At 52.7% G+C, this 21,019-nt stretch overlaps 3 protein-coding genes across 5 annotated transcripts; 2 read left to right on the plus strand and 1 right to left on the minus strand.

The window, feature by feature from the left end:
- Positions 1-15: 15 nt before the first annotated feature.
- SKIC2 (SKI2 subunit of superkiller complex) lies at positions 16-10,716 on the plus strand. 3 transcript variants are annotated; one of them, XM_003831535.6, is made up of 28 exons: positions 41-172; positions 255-358; positions 968-1,077; positions 1,178-1,295; positions 1,390-1,504; positions 1,624-1,698; positions 1,999-2,052; positions 2,154-2,344; positions 2,505-2,633; positions 2,867-3,012; positions 3,397-3,543; positions 3,672-3,756; positions 3,943-4,049; positions 4,372-4,518; positions 4,596-4,692; positions 4,872-5,084; positions 5,191-5,301; positions 6,734-6,964; positions 7,669-7,806; positions 7,965-8,102; positions 8,234-8,338; positions 8,676-8,823; positions 8,917-9,043; positions 9,289-9,499; positions 9,647-9,757; positions 9,832-10,050; positions 10,241-10,381; positions 10,476-10,716. In XM_003831535.6, exons 1-28 carry the CDS (start codon positions 151-153, stop codon positions 10,674-10,676), a joined length of 3,741 nt encoding a protein of 1,246 aa, XP_003831583.4. In that variant the 5' UTR covers positions 41-150; the 3' UTR covers positions 10,677-10,716. The 3 variants fall into 3 exon arrangements, with proteins under 3 accessions (XP_034817677.3, XP_063461314.1, XP_003831583.4); XM_034961786.3 differs by lacking the exons at positions 9,832-10,050; positions 10,241-10,381; positions 10,476-10,716 and having other exon boundaries at positions 16-172; positions 9,584-9,757; XM_063605244.1 differs by lacking the exons at positions 9,832-10,050; positions 10,241-10,381; positions 10,476-10,716 and having other exon boundaries at positions 16-172; positions 9,597-9,731.
- A 61-nt stretch (positions 10,717-10,777) lies between these two features.
- DXO (decapping exoribonuclease) lies at positions 10,778-13,028 on the minus strand. The gene is made up of 7 exons (XM_055113447.2): positions 12,890-13,028; positions 12,281-12,642; positions 11,873-12,108; positions 11,567-11,786; positions 11,304-11,439; positions 11,070-11,164; positions 10,778-10,985 (listed from the first exon to the last, which is right to left on the minus strand). Exons 2-7 carry the CDS (start codon positions 12,634-12,636, stop codon positions 10,838-10,840), a joined length of 1,191 nt encoding a protein of 396 aa, XP_054969422.1. The 5' UTR covers positions 12,637-12,642; positions 12,890-13,028; the 3' UTR covers positions 10,778-10,837.
- Positions 12,958-21,019, plus strand: STK19 (serine/threonine kinase 19). The gene is made up of 8 exons (XM_055113448.2): positions 12,958-13,177; positions 13,263-13,472; positions 13,582-13,718; positions 18,479-18,574; positions 18,987-19,126; positions 20,024-20,121; positions 20,227-20,374; positions 20,577-21,019. The coding sequence occupies exons 1-8, from the start codon at positions 12,958-12,960 to the stop codon at positions 20,620-20,622; spliced, it is 1,095 nt and encodes a 364-aa protein (XP_054969423.2). The 3' UTR covers positions 20,623-21,019.

Here is a 21,019-nt window from a genome sequence, read left to right on the forward strand (position 1 = left end):
GTCCAGGTCTGCCCCTCCGCCGCGATAGTTCACGCTCGAGGAGAGGCTGTGCCGGAAGTTGCCTCTACTTCCGCCCGTTCCAGGGCGGGGCTTACTTCGCAGCGACTACTTGCCGCACTTCCGGGCTGTTGCAGCTGCTGTGGCTCCAGGATGATGGAGACAGAGCGACTTGGTGAGGGGGAGGGGAGGGAAATGGAACGGAGTAGCCGATATGGAATGAACTTTGACCCCTGACTTTTGACCTTTCCCCGTAGTGCTACCTCCTCCAGATCCCCTGGACCTACCCCTTCGGGCCGTGGAGCTCGGATGCACGGGGCACTGGGAGCTGCTGAACTTGCCTGGAGCTCCAGAGAGTAGCGTGAGTGACTTTTGACCCTAACCTTTGACCCGCATTGAGTCCAAACCTCCTTCACCCTCCTCACAGTAGGATCTAGCTTAACCTTGTTCATCTGTGCCTGTACTCCTGTCCATCCCAGCCTGAAGGGGTGCTGGACAGATTACAGCCCAGTGTACCTGCAGTACGTGTGAGGACAGAGCAGAAAGGGCTGGGGATATTTTTGCTTTGAGAGCTGCTCTTTCAAATGTGGCATTTCTCCGTGGAGCTCCCTTCTGTATCCAAGCACCAGGGCACTTGGTGACTGAGATGATAGGCTTTGAGCCTCCAACTCTTCATCCTTAGGTCTGGGACCCCTTTTTCTAAAATCAGCGAGTCTCCAATTTCAGCATGCTTCATGATTAGCCAGGGAGCTTTTTTAAAATGCACATTCCTAGGTCCAGCCTCCATGTTTCTGAAATCCAAAATCTGCCCCAGGTAATTCAGTAGCAGGTAGTTTTTGGCTAAACCTGATTGTCCTAGTCTGTTTGACACATCTGCCATTTCTGATCGGAACACAAGTCCCATCACCTCTTTTGTCTGCATTTTATCCTCTTTCCTTACCTAATGCCTCTCATCTTGCCCTTGTTTCAGCTTCCCCATGGCCTCCCTCCTTGTGCCCCAGATCTGCAGCAAGAAGCAGAACAGTTGTTTCTGTCATCCCCAGCCTGGCTGCCTCTGCATGGTGTGGAGCACTCAGCCCGGTGAGGAGTCTGGAGGGGCTTAGACTAGGGTGATGGGTTCCTGAAGGATGCTGGGACAGAGGAAGAAAGAAGACCCAAAAGTTACTATTTTTCTCTCCAGAAAATGGCAGAGGAAGACGGATCCCTGGTCTCTTCTGGCTGTCCTGGGAGCCCCAGTCCCATCCGACCTACAGGCCCAAAGACACCCAACCACAGGCCAGATACTGGGTTACAAAGAGGTAGGAGGTCAGGGGTCATGAGAAACAGTTGGGGAGAAGGGGAGGTGGTCAGAGACAAGCTCAGCCTCATTGGGGCTCTGATCTCTTGCCTTAGGTCTTGCTGGAGAACACAAATCTCTCGGCCACAACCTCCTTGTCTTTTCGCCGGCCTCCAGGGCCAGCCTCCCAGTCCTTATGGGGAAATCCAACTCAGTATCCCTTCTGGCCAGGTGACTCTTGTGGAGATGGGATGGTAGAAGAGGGTGTCTTTAATCTCCAGGGAAGGGTTCCCCACCTATCTAGTATTACCCTCATCCCATGAATCCCTGTCTGTCCTGTCTCTTCCCAGGGGGGATGGATGAACCCACCATAACAGATCTGAACACACGGGAGGAGGCTGAGGAGGAGATAGACTTTGAGAAAGGTAAGGTGGGGCTCTGAGTCTGAGCCTTGAGGAGGAAGAGCCCAGGCTATCACTGGGCTACTGCTAGCCCTCCCATGTTTTTGAGAAAATTAGAAAAAGATATTCTGTCCATAACAACCTTTACTGTCAGCTGTTGGGAAATTTCCACAACAACCTTTACTGTCATCTGTCGGGAAAGTGTCATAGCAAACATCCCTATCTACAGCATCTGTCCTGTAAATGGTATCTTTTAGGTTTATATAATGTACACAATTTGTTCACCAGTGTGCAGTGACCTGATTCCATGTCCCTATCCTACAGATCTTCTTACTATTCCACCTGGTTTCAAGAAAGGCATGGACTTTGCACCAAAAGGTTAGTTTTGGTTTTTGAGTGGGGTGTAGGAGAAGTCATGTCCTTCTCCTAAGGAACAGAGATGGACATGACAAGGTTGACCTTGTTGGCTTGCTCCTCAGATTGTCCAACTCCAGCTCCTGGACTGCTAAGCCTTAGCTGTCTGTTGGAACCTCTGGATTTGGGTGGAGGTGACGAGGATGAGAATGAGGCAGTGGGACAGCCAGGAGGTCCCAGAGGGGACGCTGTTTCAGCCTCTCCCTGCAGTGCTCCCCTGGCCCGAGCAAGCAGCTTGGAGGACCTAGTGTTGAAGGTTGGTGGTTCTGTGTAGTGGAGGCACGAAAGAGCCTTGCCACCAGGATGTGGGCTGGCTAGGATGGGTCTGAGGGGAAGAAAGGGACATCTTTTGGGAGGAGTGCTAATTGAGAGCCCTCTGGTTGTATCTTTATCACTCCTACCCCTGACTCTTCCAGGAAGCGTCCACAGCTGTATCCACCCCAGAGGCCCCAGAGCCTCCATCTCAGGAGCAGTGGGCCATCCCTGTGGACGCCACCTCCCCTGTTGGTGATTTCTATCGCCTCATTCCCCAGCCAGCCTTCCAGGTACTTTGGCCCCATCTTCACACGCTCCTCTACCTCTTTCTGGGTCACACTCCCAGCCGACCCCTTGTCTCCTCTGTCCACCAGAGGTCAGATCCATCCCAGGCCAGTCTTGGTACTCAGTCCCAGCCTCGGCTGGCTCCGGCCTTCATCCGCCTGCCCTGTGTGCTCCATGAGCAGGAGGCAGCAAGGCCCCGCTCCTTTCTTCAGCTCCTGTCTATTTCTCTCTCCCATAGTGGGCATTTGAGCCAGATGTGTTTCAGAAACAGGCCATCCTGCACTTGGAGCGGCATGACTCTGTCTTTGTCGCAGCTCACACATCTGCAGGAAAAACAGTTGTGGCTGAATATGCCATTGCCCTGGCCCAGAAACACATGACACGGTATGAGTTCCTTCGCCAACCTCCCCCTTCAGCAGCCAGCCCCATTTTCTCCTGCATCCTTTGAAAATCTCATCTCTTCCCCCACCTCTCTAGCTCATCCTTTAAGTGAGAGGTTCAGGGCTAAGATTGAGACAAGAACCCAGAGAGAAATGAAAAGACATGGTGGGGAGAAAGTTTAGAAGAATGACCTAGGTTAGTTTAGGAAGGGGTTGGGGACAGAATTTTTCTGGGGTTATATCATGCAGGAGAATGTAAGGGCAGTTTGGGTGAAGAAGAGGAGCACCTGAGCTTCTGGGGCATGCTTCCATGAGGGCTCCATGTGGGAGAGGAAGTGCGGGCCATGGGTCTGCGGAGGGACTGGCTAACTTCATGCTCTCTCCCCAGCACCATCTACACTTCGCCCATCAAGGCCCTGAGCAACCAGAAGTTCCGGGACTTCCGAAACACATTCGGGGATGTGGGGCTGCTCACCGGGGATGTACAGCTGCACCCGGAGGCCTCCTGCCTCATCATGACCACAGAGATCCTTCGGTGAGAGATGGACACTCAATACAGGGGAGTTTTGGCTGGGAAGATGTGGCCGTTGTGGAGAGTGTGCTGTCTGAGGAGGGGGTGGAGATGAGCCACTGGGGAGTCAATCCTTGGCCTCTTCTCCCTAGCTCCATGCTGTACAGTGGCTCAGATGTTATTCGGGACCTGGAGTGGGTCATCTTTGATGAGGTTCACTATATCAACGATGCCGAGGTAAGGGCCATGGGCTCCCCAGAACCCGGCAGTCCTCTCCTTTGGGACCAGTTGAGCGTCTCCCTTATTCCACACACTCAGGGCACCTTACTGCTTTCTTTACCCCCATATGGAATCCTGTGCCTCTTTATGGGCAGAAGGGCGGCCCCTGCCCTCATGTGACCTCCCTTCCCTCTCTGTGCCCAGCGTGGGGTCGTGTGGGAGGAGGTGCTTATCATGCTACCTGACCACGTTTCTATCATCCTTCTGAGTGCCACTGTCCCCAACGCCCTTGAGTTTGCTGACTGGATTGGGTGAGACGTGTGTCCTGGGTTGCCTGGGTGAAGGGGGCTACAGTACTCCTTGATTCGGGTGGGGGGACTAAGTCTACCACAGCAAGGAGAGCGGTCAGGCCTTAGGGGTGACGCTGGGGAACATGTCCCACCTGGTGGCTGTGGGATCCCCTTTGGGTCCAGATTACTTTGCATGTTGAAATGGGATGAGATGTTGGGGGATAGCCTTCCATTCTGGGTCTCAGAAAAGACTGGGTAAAGTTGGAGGGGTAGGGAAGGGGGTGGGGATGTGGGTTCCTTCCCACTTTCCCACCCCTGACCTGCTTCCCTCTCCTTCCTTCAGGCGACTGAAGCGTCGTCAGATCTATGTGATTAGCACTGTAACCCGCCCCGTGCCCCTGGAGCACTATCTTTTCACAGGGAACAGCTCCAAGACCCAGGGGGAGCTCTTTTTGTTGCTGGACTCCCGAGGAGCCTTCCATACAAAAGGGTAAGCCTCGAGATGGGGGAAAGAGTTAGGGCTGGGCCTCCAGCTGGACATGGTGGCTACCCCTCCCTGTGCCCCAGGTACTATGCAGCTGTGGAGGCCAAGAAGGAGAGAATGAGCAAACACGCCCAGACCTTTGGGGCCAAGCAGCCCACACATCAGGGGGGCCCTGCACAGGTGAGAACTGGGAGGGTTTTGTACCTGCCAGCACCTGTTTTTCCTCCTATCTTTTTTTTTCCCTTGTCCCCCAGGGGTTTTGACTTGAGCTTTGAGCACTGCCCCAGTTAACACTAGCTCACCTCTCATTGGTTCAGGAACTCAACCTCTGCTCCTTCCCCTTCCCCTTCCTTCTCCAGGACCGCGGAGTGTACCTGTCCCTCCTGGCCTCCCTCCGCACACGTGCCCAGTTGCCCGTGGTGGTGTTCACCTTCTCCCGGGGCCGCTGTGATGAGCAGGCCTCAGGCCTCACCTCCCTTGACCTCACCACCAGTTCGGAGAAGAGCGAGATCCACCTCTTCCTGCAGCGCTGCCTTGCTCGCCTCCGTGGCTCTGACCGCCAGCTGCCCCAGGTGCGTCTGTGTGTGTATGTGTGCGTGCATGCACACATTTGGCAGACTGGTGGGGATAGGGTGTTCCGAGACTCCATCCCTGACCGTGGGCCTCCTCCCACCAAAGGTCCTGCACATGTCAGAGCTCCTGAATCGCGGCCTGGGTGTGCACCATAGCGGCATCCTGCCCATCCTCAAGGAGATCGTGGAGATGCTCTTCAGCCGTGGCCTGGTCAAGGTGCATGTGGTGGTGGAAAGGGACTCCTCAGGGTGCTTGTTGCCCACTTAGGGGCTGCCCAGAGGGCAGAGGGGCAGAGGTTTAGGCAGGCCCGTGCTGTGGTTAAGGATCTGGGCTCTGGATTCAGACTACCTGGGTTTGAATCCCAGGTCCACCATGTATTCACAGTATCATCCTGGACCAATTATTTAACCTTCCTGAACTTTAGGTTTCCCATCTTAAAATGGGGATGCATAAGATATGAATACGTAGGTCTCAGAAAAGAAATCCAGGAAGCTAGCAAGCATTCGAAAAGTTATTAGTAATCAGAAATATACAAATTGAAGTACTCACAAGATACGACTTTACAGCTATTAGACTGGTAAAATTTAGGAAAGTAGTTAATGCCAAGTGTTGCCAGAGATGTAGGAGGTTGTAGGGTTCTGGGAATCCTTTACAGGATGCCTAGCCAGTTTGGAATGCACGCTGGCACTATTTAGACAAAATAACTATATTGGCCGGGCATGGTGGCTCACACCTGTAATCCCAGCACTTTGGGAGGCTGAGGCGGGTGGATCACAAGGTCAAGAGATCGAGACCATCGTGGCTAACATGGTGAAACCCTGTCTCTACTAAAAATACAAAAATTAGCTGGGCATGGTGGCAGGTGCCTGTAGTCCCAGCTACTCGGGAGGCTGAGGCAGGAGAATTGCTTGAACCCAGGAGGCAGACATTGCAGTGAGCCAAGATAGCACCGCTGCACTCCAGCCTGGGCAACAGAGGGAGACTCCATCTCAAAACAAAAACAAACAAAGAAACAAACAAAAACTATATCATACTCTGAGCTTATATTTCATTCCTGGGTATATATCACAAATTCTCACCGTGGTCTGTGAGAGAACATGTACACCTGTCCTTTGTTTGTGGTGGCACGGTGTTGGTAGTACCAGGGTGCCCTTCACTGGGAGAGAGGGAAGGTTAGTGTGGGGGATGCACCCATAGAGTGTTCTGCAGCAGTTGGAAGCAGTGGGTTAGATGTGGCCACAGGAACATGGACAGATGTTGAAACACTAGGTGGAGAAAAGCAAAAAAAAATCAGATATATAACCACTTTTTATATGAATTATAAACTACAAGCTCACAAAAGAAGACATGTTCTATAAGATCATATTTATATAAAAAGATATTTGTTGGATACATTGGAATGATTGCAGTCAGGGATGGGAATGGGATATGAAGGTAAAAGTTAAGAAATAGAAATAAGTAGCTACATAAGTAAAATGAGGAAAACAATAATACCTGCCCTATAGATTTGCCTGGAGAGTTCAGTGAGATCCCATAAGTAACAATTGGGATGGTGCCTTATGCCTACAAAGTAAGGTGGGCTTGGCCAGGGCTGGGGGCGTGTGTATGTAGAGCCTTTGCTGATCCTTTCTGTTCTCCTCTGTCCCAGGTCTTGTTTGCCACAGAGACCTTTGCCATGGGAGTAAACATGCCTGCTCGTACAGTAGTGTTTGACTCCATGCGCAAACACGATGGCTCCACCTTCCGGGACCTGCTCCCTGGGGAGTATGTGCAGATGGCAGGCCGGGCAGGGCGGAGGGGCCTGGACCCCACAGGCACCGTTATCCTGCTCTGCAAGGGCCGAGTGCCCGAGATGGCAGACCTGCACCGCATGATGATGGTGAGCGGGCCAGCATCCTCGGCAGGGCCCCAGCTCCAGGACCTTGCTGGATTCTGTCTTCGATTCTCCTCTCTTCTTTTTCTTCTTCCTTTTTTTTTTTTTTTTTTTTTGGAGACAGGGTCTTGCTCTGTTACCTAGGCTGGAGTGCAGTGGCACAATCTCGGGTCACCGCAACCTCTGCCTTCCAGGCTCAAGTGATCCTCCCACCTCAGCCTCCCAAGTAGGTGGGATTCCAGGCACATGCCACATAGGCCTGGCTAATGTTTTTTTTTTTTATGCTTTGTAGAGATGAGGTTTTGCTATGTTGCACAGGTTGGTCTTGAACTTCTGGGCTCAAGCAGTCTGTCTGCCTCAGCTTCCCAAAGTACTGGGATTATAGGTGTGGGCCACAGCGCCCAACTTCCTCTGACTTTTTTGTTTTGCCTGGGAGAAGCTGAGGTAGGAGTGAGTGAATCCAAGGATGAGATTGGAGCCCATCTCTTCCAGTTTTCTCCCATGTGAATATGGAGCTAGATGGGGCCTTTGAGTCCATTTATTTCAGTTTGCTCCCTTATGTTACAGAAGAGGTGAGCAAGTGGTTTGTCCAAGGCCCCATGGTTGCAGAGCTAGGACCAGATCTGACGGGAGTAGGCCCAGTCCAGAAGACTGGCTGGGCTTCAGTAGGTCCCACCCTGATCTCAGTGACTTCTGTGACCTGACTCCAGGGGAAGCCGTCCCAGCTGCAGTCCCAGTTCCGCCTCACGTACACTATGATCCTCAACTTGCTGCGAGTGGATGCCCTCAGGGTGGAGGACATGATGAAGAGGAGCTTCTCTGAGTTTCCCTCCCGCAAAGACAGCAAGGTAAGGAGCCTGGGGTAACCAGTGTGTGGAGCAGGAGGTTGGACAAAGACAGGCTGGGAATAGGTAGGCATCCAGAGGCCAGTGTGTTGAAGGTGGGGAGTGTGACAGATTGGGCCTGGAGACTCCCCTTTCACAGCTTCCCCCTGCTCCCACCCAAGGCCCATGAACAGGCCCTGGCTGAACTGACCAAGAAGCTGGGAGCTTTGGAGGAGCCTGACATGACTGGCCAACTGGTCGACCTGCCTGAATATTACAGCTGGGGGGAGGAACTGACAGAGACCCAGCACATGATCCAGGTGAGCAAGTGTGAGTGCTGAGGAGGTGATAGGAGAAGGGAAGAGAAGATCGTGTTACTCTAGGTGCTACTAAACTTAGTCCAAGTGTCTGTCCCTGTGATGCCTCCTCCCATCTGTCCTTTGCTCTTCAGCGACGCATCATGGAGTCTGTGAACGGGCTGAAGTCTCTCTCAGCAGGAAGGGTGGTGGTTGTGAAGAATCAGGAGCATCACAACGCATTGGGAGTGATCCTACAGGTGAGGGTGATGGGAATTTGGACTCCAGAGGGTGGGAGGGAGCAAGCCCTCTCTCCATTTTCCCCACTTGGCCAGGGCAGGTTGCGTCATCATAGGGCCCTCATTTTCCCCTCTTGCCCTCCTTTTCACCATCTCCCTTCCCATCACCACATCATGCTCACTCCTTCCTCCCACCACCCCAAGAAGTCTGCTCTGATCGCTTGACTTGGTCGCCCCTCTCTACTGGTGAGCTCTGCATGGTTGCTTCCTGATTCCTGCCCAAGGGTGGGTATCTGGTCTCTGCCTTTGATGTCTACTCATCACACCCCCCTCTCCTGGCCTCTCTGACCACCCCCAGGTCTCCTCGAACTCCACCAGCAGAGTATTCACAACCCTGGTCTTGTGTGATAAGCCCTTGTCCCAGGACCCACAGGACAGGGGGCCAGCCACTGCAGAGGTGGCTTATCCAGATGACCTCGTGGGATTCAAGCTGTTCCTGCCTGAAGGTGAGAGTGTGGCAGATGTCTGTTTTCTGCCAGCAGTATAAGCAGGATGCCTGGGTCCATGGCAATGTCTGCCCTGCTCTCCCCTTTTCACAGGGCCTTGTGACCACACCGTGGTCAAGCTCCAGCCAGGAGATATGGCTGCCATCACCACCAAGGTGCTCCGGGTGAATGGGGAGAAGATCTTGGAGGACTTCAGCAAGAGGCAGCAGCCAAAATTCAAGTCAGAGATGCTAGGGAGGCCCTTCTCCTCCAGAGGGGCATGTAGAGGCAGGGAGGGGCAGTGGTCTGGGAGTTTCCCCCAGCCTGAGGGAGACCATGAAGTGGTGGGGTTGTAGTGAGGGGGCTCCCCCAGCCTAAGGGAGACTGTGAAGTGGGGGTTGTAGTAAGAGGGCTCCCACAGCCTGAGGGGGGCTTCTGTGGGAGAGAAGATCTTACCCCAGATCTTAAGATCTGCTCCCTCTTCAGGAAGGATCCTCCCCTTGCAGCTGTGACCACTGCTGTCCAGGAACTGCTGCGTCTGGCTCAGGCCCACCCAGCCGGACCCCCCACCCTCGACCCTGTCAATGACCTGCAGCTCAAAGATATGTCAGTTGTAGAGGGTGGGCTCCGGGCCCGGAAGCTGGAGGAGCTGATCCAGGGGGCTCAGTGTGTACACAGCCCCCGTTTTCCTGCCCAGGTAGGACCCTGGGTGGTAACTCCCAAGCTGGGAGTAGGGGCTTTTCCTCTGTGGTCCCCTGTAGACTGACCGCCCCCATCTCAGCCCTTGTCTTCAGTGCACCCCTGCTAAGGGGCAAGGAGAAGGCTGACGGGTGGCTCTCTGCAGTACCTGAAGCTGCGGGAGCGAATGCAGATACAGAAGGAGATGGAGCGGCTGCGCTTCCTACTGTCGGATCAGTCACTGCTGCTGCTTCCTGAGTACCATCAGCGAGTAGAGGTGGGTGGGGCAGTGGTTGGGGCAGGGGGGCTAGGGGACAGCAGTGTGTCCAATGCCCACCCTTTTTCTTGCAGGTGCTCCGAACCCTGGGTTACGTGGACGAGGCGGGCACTGTGAAACTGGCAGGGCGGGTGGCTTGTGCCATGAGCAGCCATGAGTTACTCCTCACTGAGCTCATGTTTGACAATGCACTGAGCACCCTGCGGCCTGAGGAGATTGCTGCCTTGCTCTCTGGCCTGGTCTGCCAGAGCCCTGGGGACGCTGGGGATCAGCTCCCAAACACCCTCAAGCAGGTAGGGGACACCACCCCTTTCTCCCTGCCAGGGCTGTGGCATTCCTGACCTTCACCTTCAGGTAGTCCCCCAGGTGACCCCCTCCAGCCCTGTAAGTGCCCCAAGGATGGAAAATGGCTGCCTTCTTGATCTGGTCCTTCCCTGTCCTGGAGCAGGAAGGCAGGCCTTAACCTCTCCTTCTTTCCTGCAGGGAATAGAACGTGTCCGGGCTGTGGCCAAGCGGATTGGTGAGGTCCAGGTGGCTTGTGGCCTGAACCAGACGGTGGAGGAATTTGTGGGGGAGCTGAATTTTGGGCTGGTTGAGGTTGTGTATGAGTGGGCCCGGGGCATGGTGAGTACCTGAGGTTTGGGATTTTGCAGACGGCTGGCTGGGGAGAGTCTGCCCAGGCTGAGCGCATCCAGTCCTCACCCTACTTTCCCCACAGCCCTTCTCCGAGTTGGCAGGGCTCTCAGGGACCCCTGAGGGCCTGGTGGTCCGCTGCATTCAGCGCCTGGCTGAGATGTGTCGCTCACTGCGGGGGGCAGCCCGCCTGGTAGGAGAGCCTGTGCTGGGTGCCAAGATGGAGACAGCGGCTACCTTGCTACGGCGGGACATCGTATTTGCGGCCAGCCTCTACACCCAGTGAATGCCCCATGTAAAAATGTGATGATAAAACAGCAAACCACTGTTGTGTGCTTGAGTTGTTGGGCAGGGATGACTCAGCTAAGAAGACAGCAAGAGAACCTCTTAGAAATATGCTTTTATTATCTGCACACAGAGATATGACTGTCTCCCTCTAAAGCATTACTATTTGGGGGAGGGAGTCTTGGGGGGTGATGGGAGGTCCTGAGTCATAGCTTCCACATACCATATGGGCAGGAAGGCGTAAGGTGCATCTCGGTGTACAGACACGGTGACTGGGCCGCCAGGCTCCCAAGAGAAGAGGTGAACGAGCCTGGGGGGCAGATGGAGGCATCAGTTGAGGGCCAGAGGCTGGATCCTGGGATCCAGAGGGGAGGGACAGAGCTGACTGCCTCACCTGGGGTCATCCTGGACAACGGTGCTCTGGGCAAAGCTAAGGAAGGCGGCACAGAAGTTCATGCACACAGAGGGATTCCAGCCGTCACGGTCATTCTGGAGCAGGCAGAGGAGGAGGCAGAAGATGGGCAGTGGGGGTGGTGGGAGGAGAGAAGGCAGGCTGTTGCCCTGGATGCTAGACCTGTGGTCTTGGTGTTTGGGGATACCGGTGGGAGCTGCAACATCGTTCCCTTACCCTGACATATTCAAACATCTTCATGGTAGGAAAGGTCTTGAGGGAAGAGACAAAACCGTCTGGGTTACGGAAGCCAGCAACAACATTCGGGACCCCTGGGAGGAATGACTGAGCCCACCATTTCAGGAGCTTGTGTCTGTCAGGAAAAGCAAGGGATCAGTGGGACCCCTCGTCCACCCTCCATTCTGCCTTCACCCTCCTCCCCAAGTCCCTTTCCCAGCCTTCAAGCCTAAGCTCTCGCCCTGCCCACCCCGATCCTGAACCTGTAGAAACTCCTCCATTGGCCAGGGCTGTGCATCTCCTTGGAGGTCTTGAGCTCCACATAGCAGGTCGGGGGCTGTGTGGATGGGGCCTGGGGGTCTGTGCAGTCTACCTCCCCTGAGAAGAGCAGAGGGTGGCTTCCCAGGCGGCTGCGTAGCACAGAGCAGAAGGCCACGTTGGTGTTAACCTCCCCAGAGGGGTCTGGGGAGCTTCCAGGTTTGTCTGCACAAGGAGAGAAGCAGCAGCAGGCGTGGGGGGCTCTCAATCTCTGGGAAGGGGAGGGGGGCTATGAAGCAGGGGCAACTCACCTGCACACATGTACTGCTCAAATTTGTATCCCATGTACATAAGCTCCCGGAGGAGCGGTGGCCGAGCAAGCCTCTGGGCCCGAGCGTTCGGTGTCTCCACTTCACTCAGGTATAGTGTTCCCTGGAACCGGGAGGCTGCCAGCTGCCAGCCCTCCTGCCGCTCATACGGTGTCGTCAGCAGTTTTGTCAGGTGCCCCCGCCACGTCACTATGGCCTCTGCCAGCCAGCCTGGACCCCTGAGAGGCAGGAGTTACAGGCTGAAGGTCTGACACAAGCATTAGTGAGATGCTCCCCTCGAAGAATAGTCTTGTTTCTTCTAAGGACTGATTCTCACCCCGGCTTTGGCTCTCCTAATTTTAGAGGGTAGGTACGGGTCTCCAGATATACTGCCTACCACGCTTTGCTCACCCCTCCAACCGGCCTCGGTGTTCCAGGAGCCAGCACAGCAGGTGGTCCAGCCTTTCTTGGACCTCCTCGTCCCGGGGCTGGTATCGATCCGGGTATCCGTCTCTGAGGTCAAAGTTGGGGCCTGGACCGTTAGTGGGGGGTGGGCTATAGTAGCGCAGGGCTCGGGCATCTCCATGGTACTGGCGTTGAGCATCCAGGGAGAAGCAGCCCAGTTCCGAAGGGCGCCGGTAGAAAGGAAAGGGCCCAGAGTAGAGGGCGGGGTCTGTGGGCAGAGAAGGTGCTGGACGAGGTAGTTTGTTCCGAGGCTCAGCTACCTCTGTCTTCTCAGCTCCTCTCTTGGTCCCCCTGGCATCCATGAGGTCCTAAGACAAGCAGGGGTACAGAGTTTCCATTTTACAGAGGAGGCCTGGAGAAGGATGACTGGTTTAGGACTAAGCGAGCTGCCTGATCGCCAGGCTCTGGCCTTGAAACATTCAGGCCCCTCAGACGCCACCGCGGCCAAGCTCTCATCCTGCCTCTTTCCTTGCCCTTCACCCACCCTCCCTCCAGGTCCTCCAAATGCAGTGAGGTTAGGAAGGACGTCTGCGCTCAGATCAAGACTCCAGTTACCTCAAAGCTCCCCAACTTCCACCTCCGCAGAGCTATTACGTCATGGCAGGCACGCCAGAGACCGAAGGATGCAAAAGTGGTTTTCTGCTTTCGATGATGCAATCATTCAGCGACAGTGGCGGGCAAACCCCTCCCGGGGCGGGGGAGGTGTGAGCTTCACGAAGGAGGTTGACACCAACGTGGCCACCGGCGCTCCTCCACGCCGCCAACGAGTCCCCGGGCGTGCGTGCCCTTGGAGGGAGCCAATCCGCGGCCGGCGTGGGGCCCGGCCTGGCGGAGGTGATGCTGGTATCTGCGTCGCCACCGCCCCTCCCAGCACTGACGGGCCTGAGGGATGACAAGTTGACGCCCCTTTCGTCATCACCTGGTCTAGGAGGGACGCCCGGGGAGACCGTACGTCACTGCTCTGCGCCGGAAGACCCTATTTTCAGGTTCTCTTCCCTCCATTCCTACCCCTTCCCCGGTACCATAAAATCCTGGGATATGAGCCGGAAGAGGCATCACCTGATCCCGGAGACCTTTGGAGTTAAGAGGCGGCGGAAGCGAGGGCCTGTGGAGTCGGATCCTCTTCGGGGTGAGCCAGGTAACCATGGCAACCCCGGGGGTGGGGCCTCGCTTCCGATAGCCGAGAGTTTTGTTAGAACCGCGTCCCCGCCCCAGTTCCCTGTCCGTGAGCCGATTTATCTGCCCAGGGTCGGCGCGCGCGGCTGTCTCAGAACTCATGCAGCTGTTCCCGCGAGGCCTGTTTGAGGACGCGCTGCCGCCCATCGTGCTGAGGAGCCAGGTGTACAGCCTTGTGCCTGACAGGACCGTGGCCGACCGGCAGCTGGTGAGGGGCGTCGGTGCGACCGCCGGAAGCCCCTTTCCTAACTCCTGGAATTCCCTGTCACTCAGTCACTCCGCCAGCCGTTCAGCAAGCATTAGGCCTTTCAGGCGAGGGCACTGTGCCAGGCACTGGGGTGCCACAGAGACCCTGTTAAAAGGCCCGCAGGTAGTACAGGGCATTTCAAATCATGGAGGTAGAAGAACGAGGCTTTTGGGGAAACCGAGTCATGGGGCATGGTTCGAACATACAGCACTGGAAGTGCAGTCAGACGTCAGATCATGACAGGCCTTGTACATCAGTGTTGTTTCCATCTTACACTGAGGCGATGGGCTGGTAGAGAATATCATAGAGAGAGGGAATGGTGTATTGGAGATAGTGGATGAGGCAGGGAGGTCAGCTAAGAAGATACTGCATCTGAGAAGTGGTGAAGGCCTAAATTAGGTCAGTGCAGTAGGGAGGGAGAGGAGAGTGAGGAAGAGGGAGGAGTCCAGGACAACTCAGACTTTCCAGATGACTGCGTGGCTGGTGGTATTAGGAGCACATTTAGTTGTTGGACTACAGATAATGTGTTTAATTTTATACAAGTTGAGTTGATGGTGCATGTGGAGCATCCAAAGACAAAGGTATTAGACAGTTGGATATGAGAGTTGGAGAGAATTCTGGGCCAGTGATAATAGAATTACAAGTCATGGAGGTGTGAATAGCAAGTGGTTAATTCTGTGATGTGGTGAGATCCAGTAGGAAGAGTGGGTAGAGGAGTGATTTCTAACCTTTTTGTAATCTTTAGAAGGTGATAAAAGCTATGGCTATCTCTCTCCAGAAAAATGCACGTTTGCCACATATACATAGGGTGTATGTACAGTTAGGGGGGAAATATTTTACTAATCCTGCGAGGTCCGTGGTTAAGGACTCCAGGTTTAGAGTGGAAGTTAATAGGGTCAAATCCACAATGCTGGGAAACACCATCATTTAAGGCAGTGTTACTGAATATATGAGCTGAGTTATTATGCCTGTGTCAAAATTACATGGGCTGCTTGTTAAAAAAAATACAGGTTCCTGGGACTCATCCAAGGTTAATGAATTACGCTCTCTTGGGGCGGGATTTGGGACTCTACATTTTTGAACTGCCTCAAGTGCTTTTTAAGTGTGCCTTAAAATTTGAGATCCACTGACATAAAGGGAAAGCAGAAGAAGAGGAATCTGTGACAGAGGCAGAGAGGGACTTGCCTGAGTTAAGAGGAACCCAGAGGCCGGCGCGGTGGCTCACACCTATAATCCCAGCACTTTGGGAGGCCGAGGTGGGTGGATCTCTTGAGCTCATGAGTTTGATACCAGCATGGGCAACATGACATAACCCCATCTCTACAAAAAATACAAAAATTAGCCAGGCGTGGTGGTACGCGCCTATAGAGCTACTGGGGAGGCTGAGGTGGGAGGATTGCTTGAGCTGGGGAGGCGGAGGTTGCAGTGAGCTGAGATAGCACCGCTGCACCCCACCCTGGGTGATAGAGCTAGACTTTGTCTCAAAAAAAAAAAAAAAAAAAGTAACCCAGGAAGAGGCCTACTGTGAAAGTAAAGAGATTTTTGAGAAAGTGAAGTAGTTGGCAGTATTAGAACCTGTGATTCAAGACAGTGGTCTAAGAAGAGGGAAAAGGTAAAGTAAAATATAAACTGAAATCTAGGCTGAGTGTGGTGGCTCATGCCTGTAATCCCACCACTTTGGGAGACTGAGGCAGGAGTATAGCTTGAAACCAAAAGTTTGAGACCAGCCTGGGCAACAAAGTGAGATCCCATCTTTACTAAATAACTGAGACCCCATCTCTACTAAATAAATAAATTAAAACACAAAAATTCTTAGCTGGGCATGGTGGTGTGCACCTATTGTTCTAGCTGTTTGGGAAGTTGAGGCAGAAGGATTGCTTGAGCCCAGGAATTTGAGGCTGCAGTGAGCTATGATTGCACGACTGCACTCCAGCCTGGGTGACAGAGGGAGACCCTGTCTCTAAAAAAATGAAAACAACAACCAAAAAACCCAGAACTGAAATCTGTCCATTGGATTTAGCAGGTAGAAGGTTAATAGTGATCTTTCAAGAAAAGAGGAAAGAAAAGGAAGGCAGTCTAGCGCTCACTTGAGGTGAGCTAGTCTCCCTGACTAGGTCTCCCGTGAGGAAGCATGCCAGATGGAACCACTCCTTAAGGAGTATTTGTTGTTTTTAATGTATTGGTGTTAGCTTTTGTTTTTAAAAACCTTTAAAAGTTGCAGAATGAAAATATAAACATATATAATTTAAATGATGTTTATAAAGCAGATACCTATCTAGCCACTCCCTAGGTCAAACTATAGAATATGACCAGTATCCCACATATATCCCTCTCTGATCAAAATGTCTCTGATCAGAATGTCCCTGGGAGGTGACTGCTGTGGTCATTGTTGCCTTAGTTTTCCCTTTTTTTTTTTTTTTTTTTTTTTGAGGTGGAGTGTCACTCTGTTGCCCAGGCTGGAGTGCAGTGGTGTGATCTCAACTCACTGCAACCTCTGCCTCCTGGGTTCAAGCAATTCTCCTGCCTCACCGTCCCGATTAGCTGAGACTACAGGCACGCGCCACCATGCCCAGCTAATTTTGGTATTAGAGATGGGGGTTTCATCATGTTGGCCATAATGGTCTTGATCTCCTGACCTCGTGATCTGCCCCCCTCGGCCTCCCAAAGTGCTGGGATTACAGGCATGATCCACCGCACCCGGCCTAATTTTGTATTTTTAATAGGGATGGGGTTTCACCCTGTTGGCCAGGCTGGTCTCAAACTCCTGACCTCAGATGATCCGCCTGCCTCGGCCTCCCAAAGTGCTGTTTGTTTTTTTTTTTTAATTGTCTTTTTGATAATTCCACTATTACTTGTCTTTTGGGGTTTGTTTTTATTGTCTCTTTGAGTTTTGTTTCCTTATGCGCCCAGTTACTTTTGAAAATGTTCTGGGCAGATTTGCCTAGATTAATAAATGCCCTCCATATTCCAATTACTTTTTTTTTTTTTGAGACAGTGTCTTACCCTGTCACCAAGCTGGAGTGCAGTGGCATGATCTTGGCTCACTGCAGCCTCTGCCTCCTGAGTTCAAGTGATTCTCCTGCCTCAGCCTCCCAAGTAGCTGGCATTACAGGCACCTGACACCACGCCCAGCCAATTTTTTTTTTTTTTTTTTTTTTTTTTTTTTTTTTTTTTTTTTGAGACGGAGTCTCGCTCTGTCACCCAGGCTGGAGTTCAGTGGCATGATCTCGGCTTACTGCAAGCTCTGCCTCCTGGGTTCACCCATTCTCCCGCCTCAGCCTCCCGAGTAGCTGGGACTACAGGTGCCCGCCACTATGCCTGGCTAATTTTTTTTTTTTGTATTTTTAGTGGAGATGGGGTTTCACTGTGTTAGCCAGGATGGTCTTGATCTCCGGACCTCGTGATCCACCCGTCTCAGCCTGCCAAAGTGCTGGGATTACAGGCATGAGCCACCGCATCTGGCCTATTTTTGTATTTTTAATGGAGACCGGGTTTCATCATGTTGGCCAGGCTGGTCTTGAACTTGAACTTCTGACCTCAAGTGATCCACCCTTAGCCTCCCAAAGTGCTGGGATTACAGGCATGAGCCACCGTGCCTGGCCTCAGTTATTTTTATTTTTATTTTTTGAGTTAGAGTCTCTGTCACCCAGGCTGGAGTGCAATGGCATGATCTCAGCTCACAGCAACTTTCTGGGTTCAAGCAGTTCTCCTGCGTCAGCCTCCCGAGTAGCTGGGACTACAGGCACACATCACCACGCCTGGCTAATTTTTGTAGTTTTAGTAGAGACGGGGTTTTACCATATTGGTCAGGCTGATATTGAACTCCTGACCTCAGGTGATCCACCCACGTCAGCCTCCCAAAGTGCCGGGATTACAGGCTTGAGCCATCTCGCCCGGCCTACTTAGATGTTATATTAGTGGTAATTCCTGTTATCTTGTGAGCTCTTTAGTGTCTAAACAATTTCTTTTAAGAGATGGGGTCTCACTGTGTTGCCCAGTTGCAATCATATCTTACTGCAGCCTCAAACTCCTGGGTCAAGTGATCCTCTTGCCTCAGTCTCCCAAGTAGCTAGGACCATAGGTGTCTGCCCCCATGCCTGGCTAAGTTTTTACATTTTTTGTAGAGATGTTGGCGGGGGCGGGGGGGGTCTCACTGTGTTGCCCAGACTGGTCTCAAACTCCTGTCCTCAATTGATCCTGCTACCTCAGCCTCCCAAAATGCTGAATTACAGGCATGAGCCACTGTACCTGGTCTTAAACAATTTTAAAATAACATTTTTATCCAGCATTTTAGTTAATTTTCAACAGGTGGATTAGTTCTTGCTGTATTCTCGTAAACAGAAGTCCTGGTTTATTTTTATTTGTTTTAAACATTGAATCCCATACTCCTCCCCACCTTACCCTACCCAGAATTCAGACTGTTAATGTTTCGAAGCCAGAGCCTGCATCTTAATCACTATTTTATCTTAGTGCCTGGTCTTAGAAAATTATATTGACTCTTTGATAGACCATATATAAGGCAGGTGGATGAGAATGTGGATAGCTAGTTGGAAAAGGCTGCTTGGTCATTTGCTTGATTATCTTCTCACACAGTTTTTCCTTTACTAAGAGAAAATGCCCCAATATTGGCAAACAAAATCTCCCTGCCTGAGAGCGCCCAGAGTATAGCAGAGCATCTTACCCTGATACGCCTCTTTTCACTCCCTTCTCTGTGGAGACAGAAGGAGCTTCAAGAGCAGGGGGAGATCAGAATCGTCCAGCTGGGCTTCGACTTGGATGCCCATGGAATTATCTTCACTGAGGACTACAGGACCAGAGTATGTGACTGTGTGTGTCAGGGGTGCCGGGGGCAGGGCACAGGTTGGGGGAGACAGGGAAGTTGGGAAACAGAAATAAAAACAAAAGAAAGAATTTCCCTGCCCCCACATCCCATGGAGAGGGCACAGGGCCCTGGTAAATAGTAATATGAGGGAGAGAGACAGGAGGGAAAGAGGGAGGAGTGAGAGGGTAAAGAGGGGGGAGAGGAGGGGGAGGAGGAGGAAGGAAGGAGGGGGAGGAGGAGGAGGGGGAGGAAGAGGGGGAGGAGGATGAAGAGGAGGAGGAAGAAGGGTATGAGAGGTGGAAGGATCTGAGCAAGAGGTAAGACAGGAAGAGAAATGCTGTCCTGGGGGTGGAGGTTGGTAGAGAGTGAGGGTGGGGACGGACCATGTCTCTCATCTCTGCTTGTAGGTCCTCAAGGCCTGTGATGGCCGACCGTATGCTGGGGCAGTGCAGAAATTTCTAGCTTCAGTACTTCCAGCCTGTGGGGACCTTAGTTTCCAGCAGGACCAAATGACACAGACCTTTGGCTTCAGGGACTCAGAAATCACGTGAGACTTGTGGAATCAACCAAAGTCAGGCATCTGGTGCTTCCCTGCCTCCCTCCGGTTCCATCCAGCCTGTCCTCCTGTTTTTTTGGTGAACCTGCCAGAAAAGCTGCCAAAAAGCTGACTCTTCTTTTTAATAAAATGACCCAAGTTTGTATTCCTCCCCACAAGAGAGGAGGCCTATCTTACCTGGGCCTTAGAAAGAGCCCTGGAATAGAATTCAGTTCTTGGTGGCTTATCAAAAGCACACAGGGGCCTGGCAGGAACCGTAAAAGCTTGATGTTAATCATACTGGGACTTAGAGGATAGAGAATGGTAGGAGCTGGGATACCCCTAAACATTCACGTTAAAACAAAAAAAACCCAAAGCTAAAAAACAACTGGGCAGGAGCTAAATAAAAATCTAATTTTGAGAGGCTGTATCTGGCTCAGGCATCCTACTTTGTAACCCATGGAATATGTGAAAGCATTTGAAAAACTATAGCACTGGTCTCACATGGGCAGACACACTCTCAGAGAGATGTGGTGGGAGCCATGGCGCAGTCTGCCTAGGCAGTGGCAGGAGCGCAGAAGACCCTGATTCCTCTCCTCGGTCCTAAGACTGAATGTGTGTCAGGACATGTGGTCAGGGAAGAGAAGCTATTTAACTGAACCAGTAATAGTAGCAGGAAAAGAAAGAGTGGAGGGAGGGCAGTCCAGGTAGGGGGCCTGGAACAAGCAACTGCACCAACAGAGGCAGTTGGTGCGAGCACAGAACCACCCCAGGTTGGGATTTTGTTATCCAGTCTCTCTTGCATGGTTGCCCGTGTTTCTGGAGACTTGTGTAAACATTAATGGATGAGGAGGAGAGATGGTTCTCAGAGCCCAGCCCTCATCTCTGCTGGCTTCCCACTGCCCTCAGGCATCTGGTGAATGCTGGAGTCCTCACCGTCCGAGATGCTGGGAGCTGGTGGCTAGCTGTGCCTGGAGCTGGGAGATTCATCAAGTACTTTGTTAAAGGTATCCCATCTGCAGCTCAAGCCTGCAGCCCCTCACCTTTTGGTGGCTCCTCAGGCCTCTAGGCCTTATTCACCTTTCCCCTTTCCTGTGCCACTTCTCCTCTAGGGCGCCAGGCTGTCCTTGGCATGGTCCGGAAGGCAAAGTACCGGGAGCTGCTCCTATCAGAGCTCCTGGGCCGGCGGGCGCCTGTCGTGGTGCGGCTTGGCCTCACCTACCATGTGCACGACCTCATTGGGGCCCAGCTAGTGGACTGGTGAGTCTTTCCCTGGCCTCTGGCAGATTATGGAGCAATGACCCAAAGTGGGATTTCCTCCCAGCTCACGCTTAGTTTCCTAGTGAAGGCCAGTGGCTCTCATTCTTCTCTGGAACCCGGGAGCACCCCTTCCCAAGTTCTAAGTTCTCCTCACAGCTTGAGCCTAGGCGTCTGGCTCCAGCCTTGTCTTTCTCCTGCACAGCATCTCTACCACTTCAGGAACCCTCCTCCGCCTGCCAGAGACATGAAGATTCTGCTCATTATTGCTCAGCTCCTCAGAGTGGGCCGGGAGGGGACTAGAAGAGCTGCATGATGGTGGCTGAGACAGGGTCACCTTGGGAAGGCTTGGGAGCCAGGATGAGTGTCGGGCTCTCGTGTGTGCAAAAGGTCAGATGTGACTGCTGCTGTTTGCCTGGTTTCTGACCCAGTGGTGGGGTTTGAGCTATGCTTCTCTGCCCTTCCATGGAAAGTGAAACCAGAAATGGTGCCAAGGCTGTGGCTGTTCCCTTTCGTGTAAAATGGTGCTGTTATTACTCTGTCTTGAAATAGGAAGGTGGGATTTCTGGGGAGGCTGGTGAAGGAGGGCAGGGTTCTTTTCTCTACGTGTCATGTTAAAATTGCCAAATAAAGTACCTCTGCCTGTGA

This window comes from Pan paniscus, chromosome 5 (assembly GCF_029289425.2).
Source record: "Pan paniscus chromosome 5, NHGRI_mPanPan1-v2.0_pri, whole genome shotgun sequence".
NCBI classification, from domain to species: Eukaryota; Metazoa; Chordata; class Mammalia; order Primates; family Hominidae; genus Pan; species Pan paniscus.

Excerpts from the sequence above, each read along its gene's own strand:
- SKIC2 (XM_003831535.6), top strand. The coding sequence starts at position 151 with ATGATGGAGACAGAGCGACTTG. Across the intron at positions 3,544-3,671 it reads ATGACCACAGAGATCCTTCG|CTCCATGCTGTACAGTGGCT; the intron begins GTGAGAGATGGA and ends TCTTCTCCCTAG. Across the intron at positions 8,103-8,233 it reads AGACCCAGCACATGATCCAG|CGACGCATCATGGAGTCTGT; the intron begins GTGAGCAAGTGT and ends TTTGCTCTTCAG.
- DXO (XM_055113447.2), bottom strand. The coding sequence starts at position 12,636 with ATGGATGCCAGGGGGACCAAGAGAGGAGCTGAGAAGACAGAGGTAGCT. Across the intron at positions 12,109-12,280 it reads CACCGAGGCCGGTTGGAGGG|GGGTCCAGGCTGGCTGGCAG; the intron begins GTGAGCAAAGCG and ends CCTGCCTCTCAG. Across the intron at positions 11,440-11,566 it reads CAATGGAGGAGTTTCTACAG|ACACAAGCTCCTGAAATGGT; the intron begins GTTCAGGATCGG and ends TTTTCCTGACAG.
- STK19 (XM_055113448.2), top strand. The coding sequence starts at position 12,958 with ATGCAAAAGTGGTTTTCTGCTTTCGATGATGCAATCATTCAGCGACAG. Across the intron at positions 13,178-13,262 it reads GCCTGGCGGAGGTGATGCTG|GAGGGACGCCCGGGGAGACC; the intron begins GTATCTGCGTCG and ends CACCTGGTCTAG. Across the intron at positions 13,719-18,478 it reads CCGTGGCCGACCGGCAGCTG|AAGGAGCTTCAAGAGCAGGG; the intron begins GTGAGGGGCGTC and ends CTGTGGAGACAG.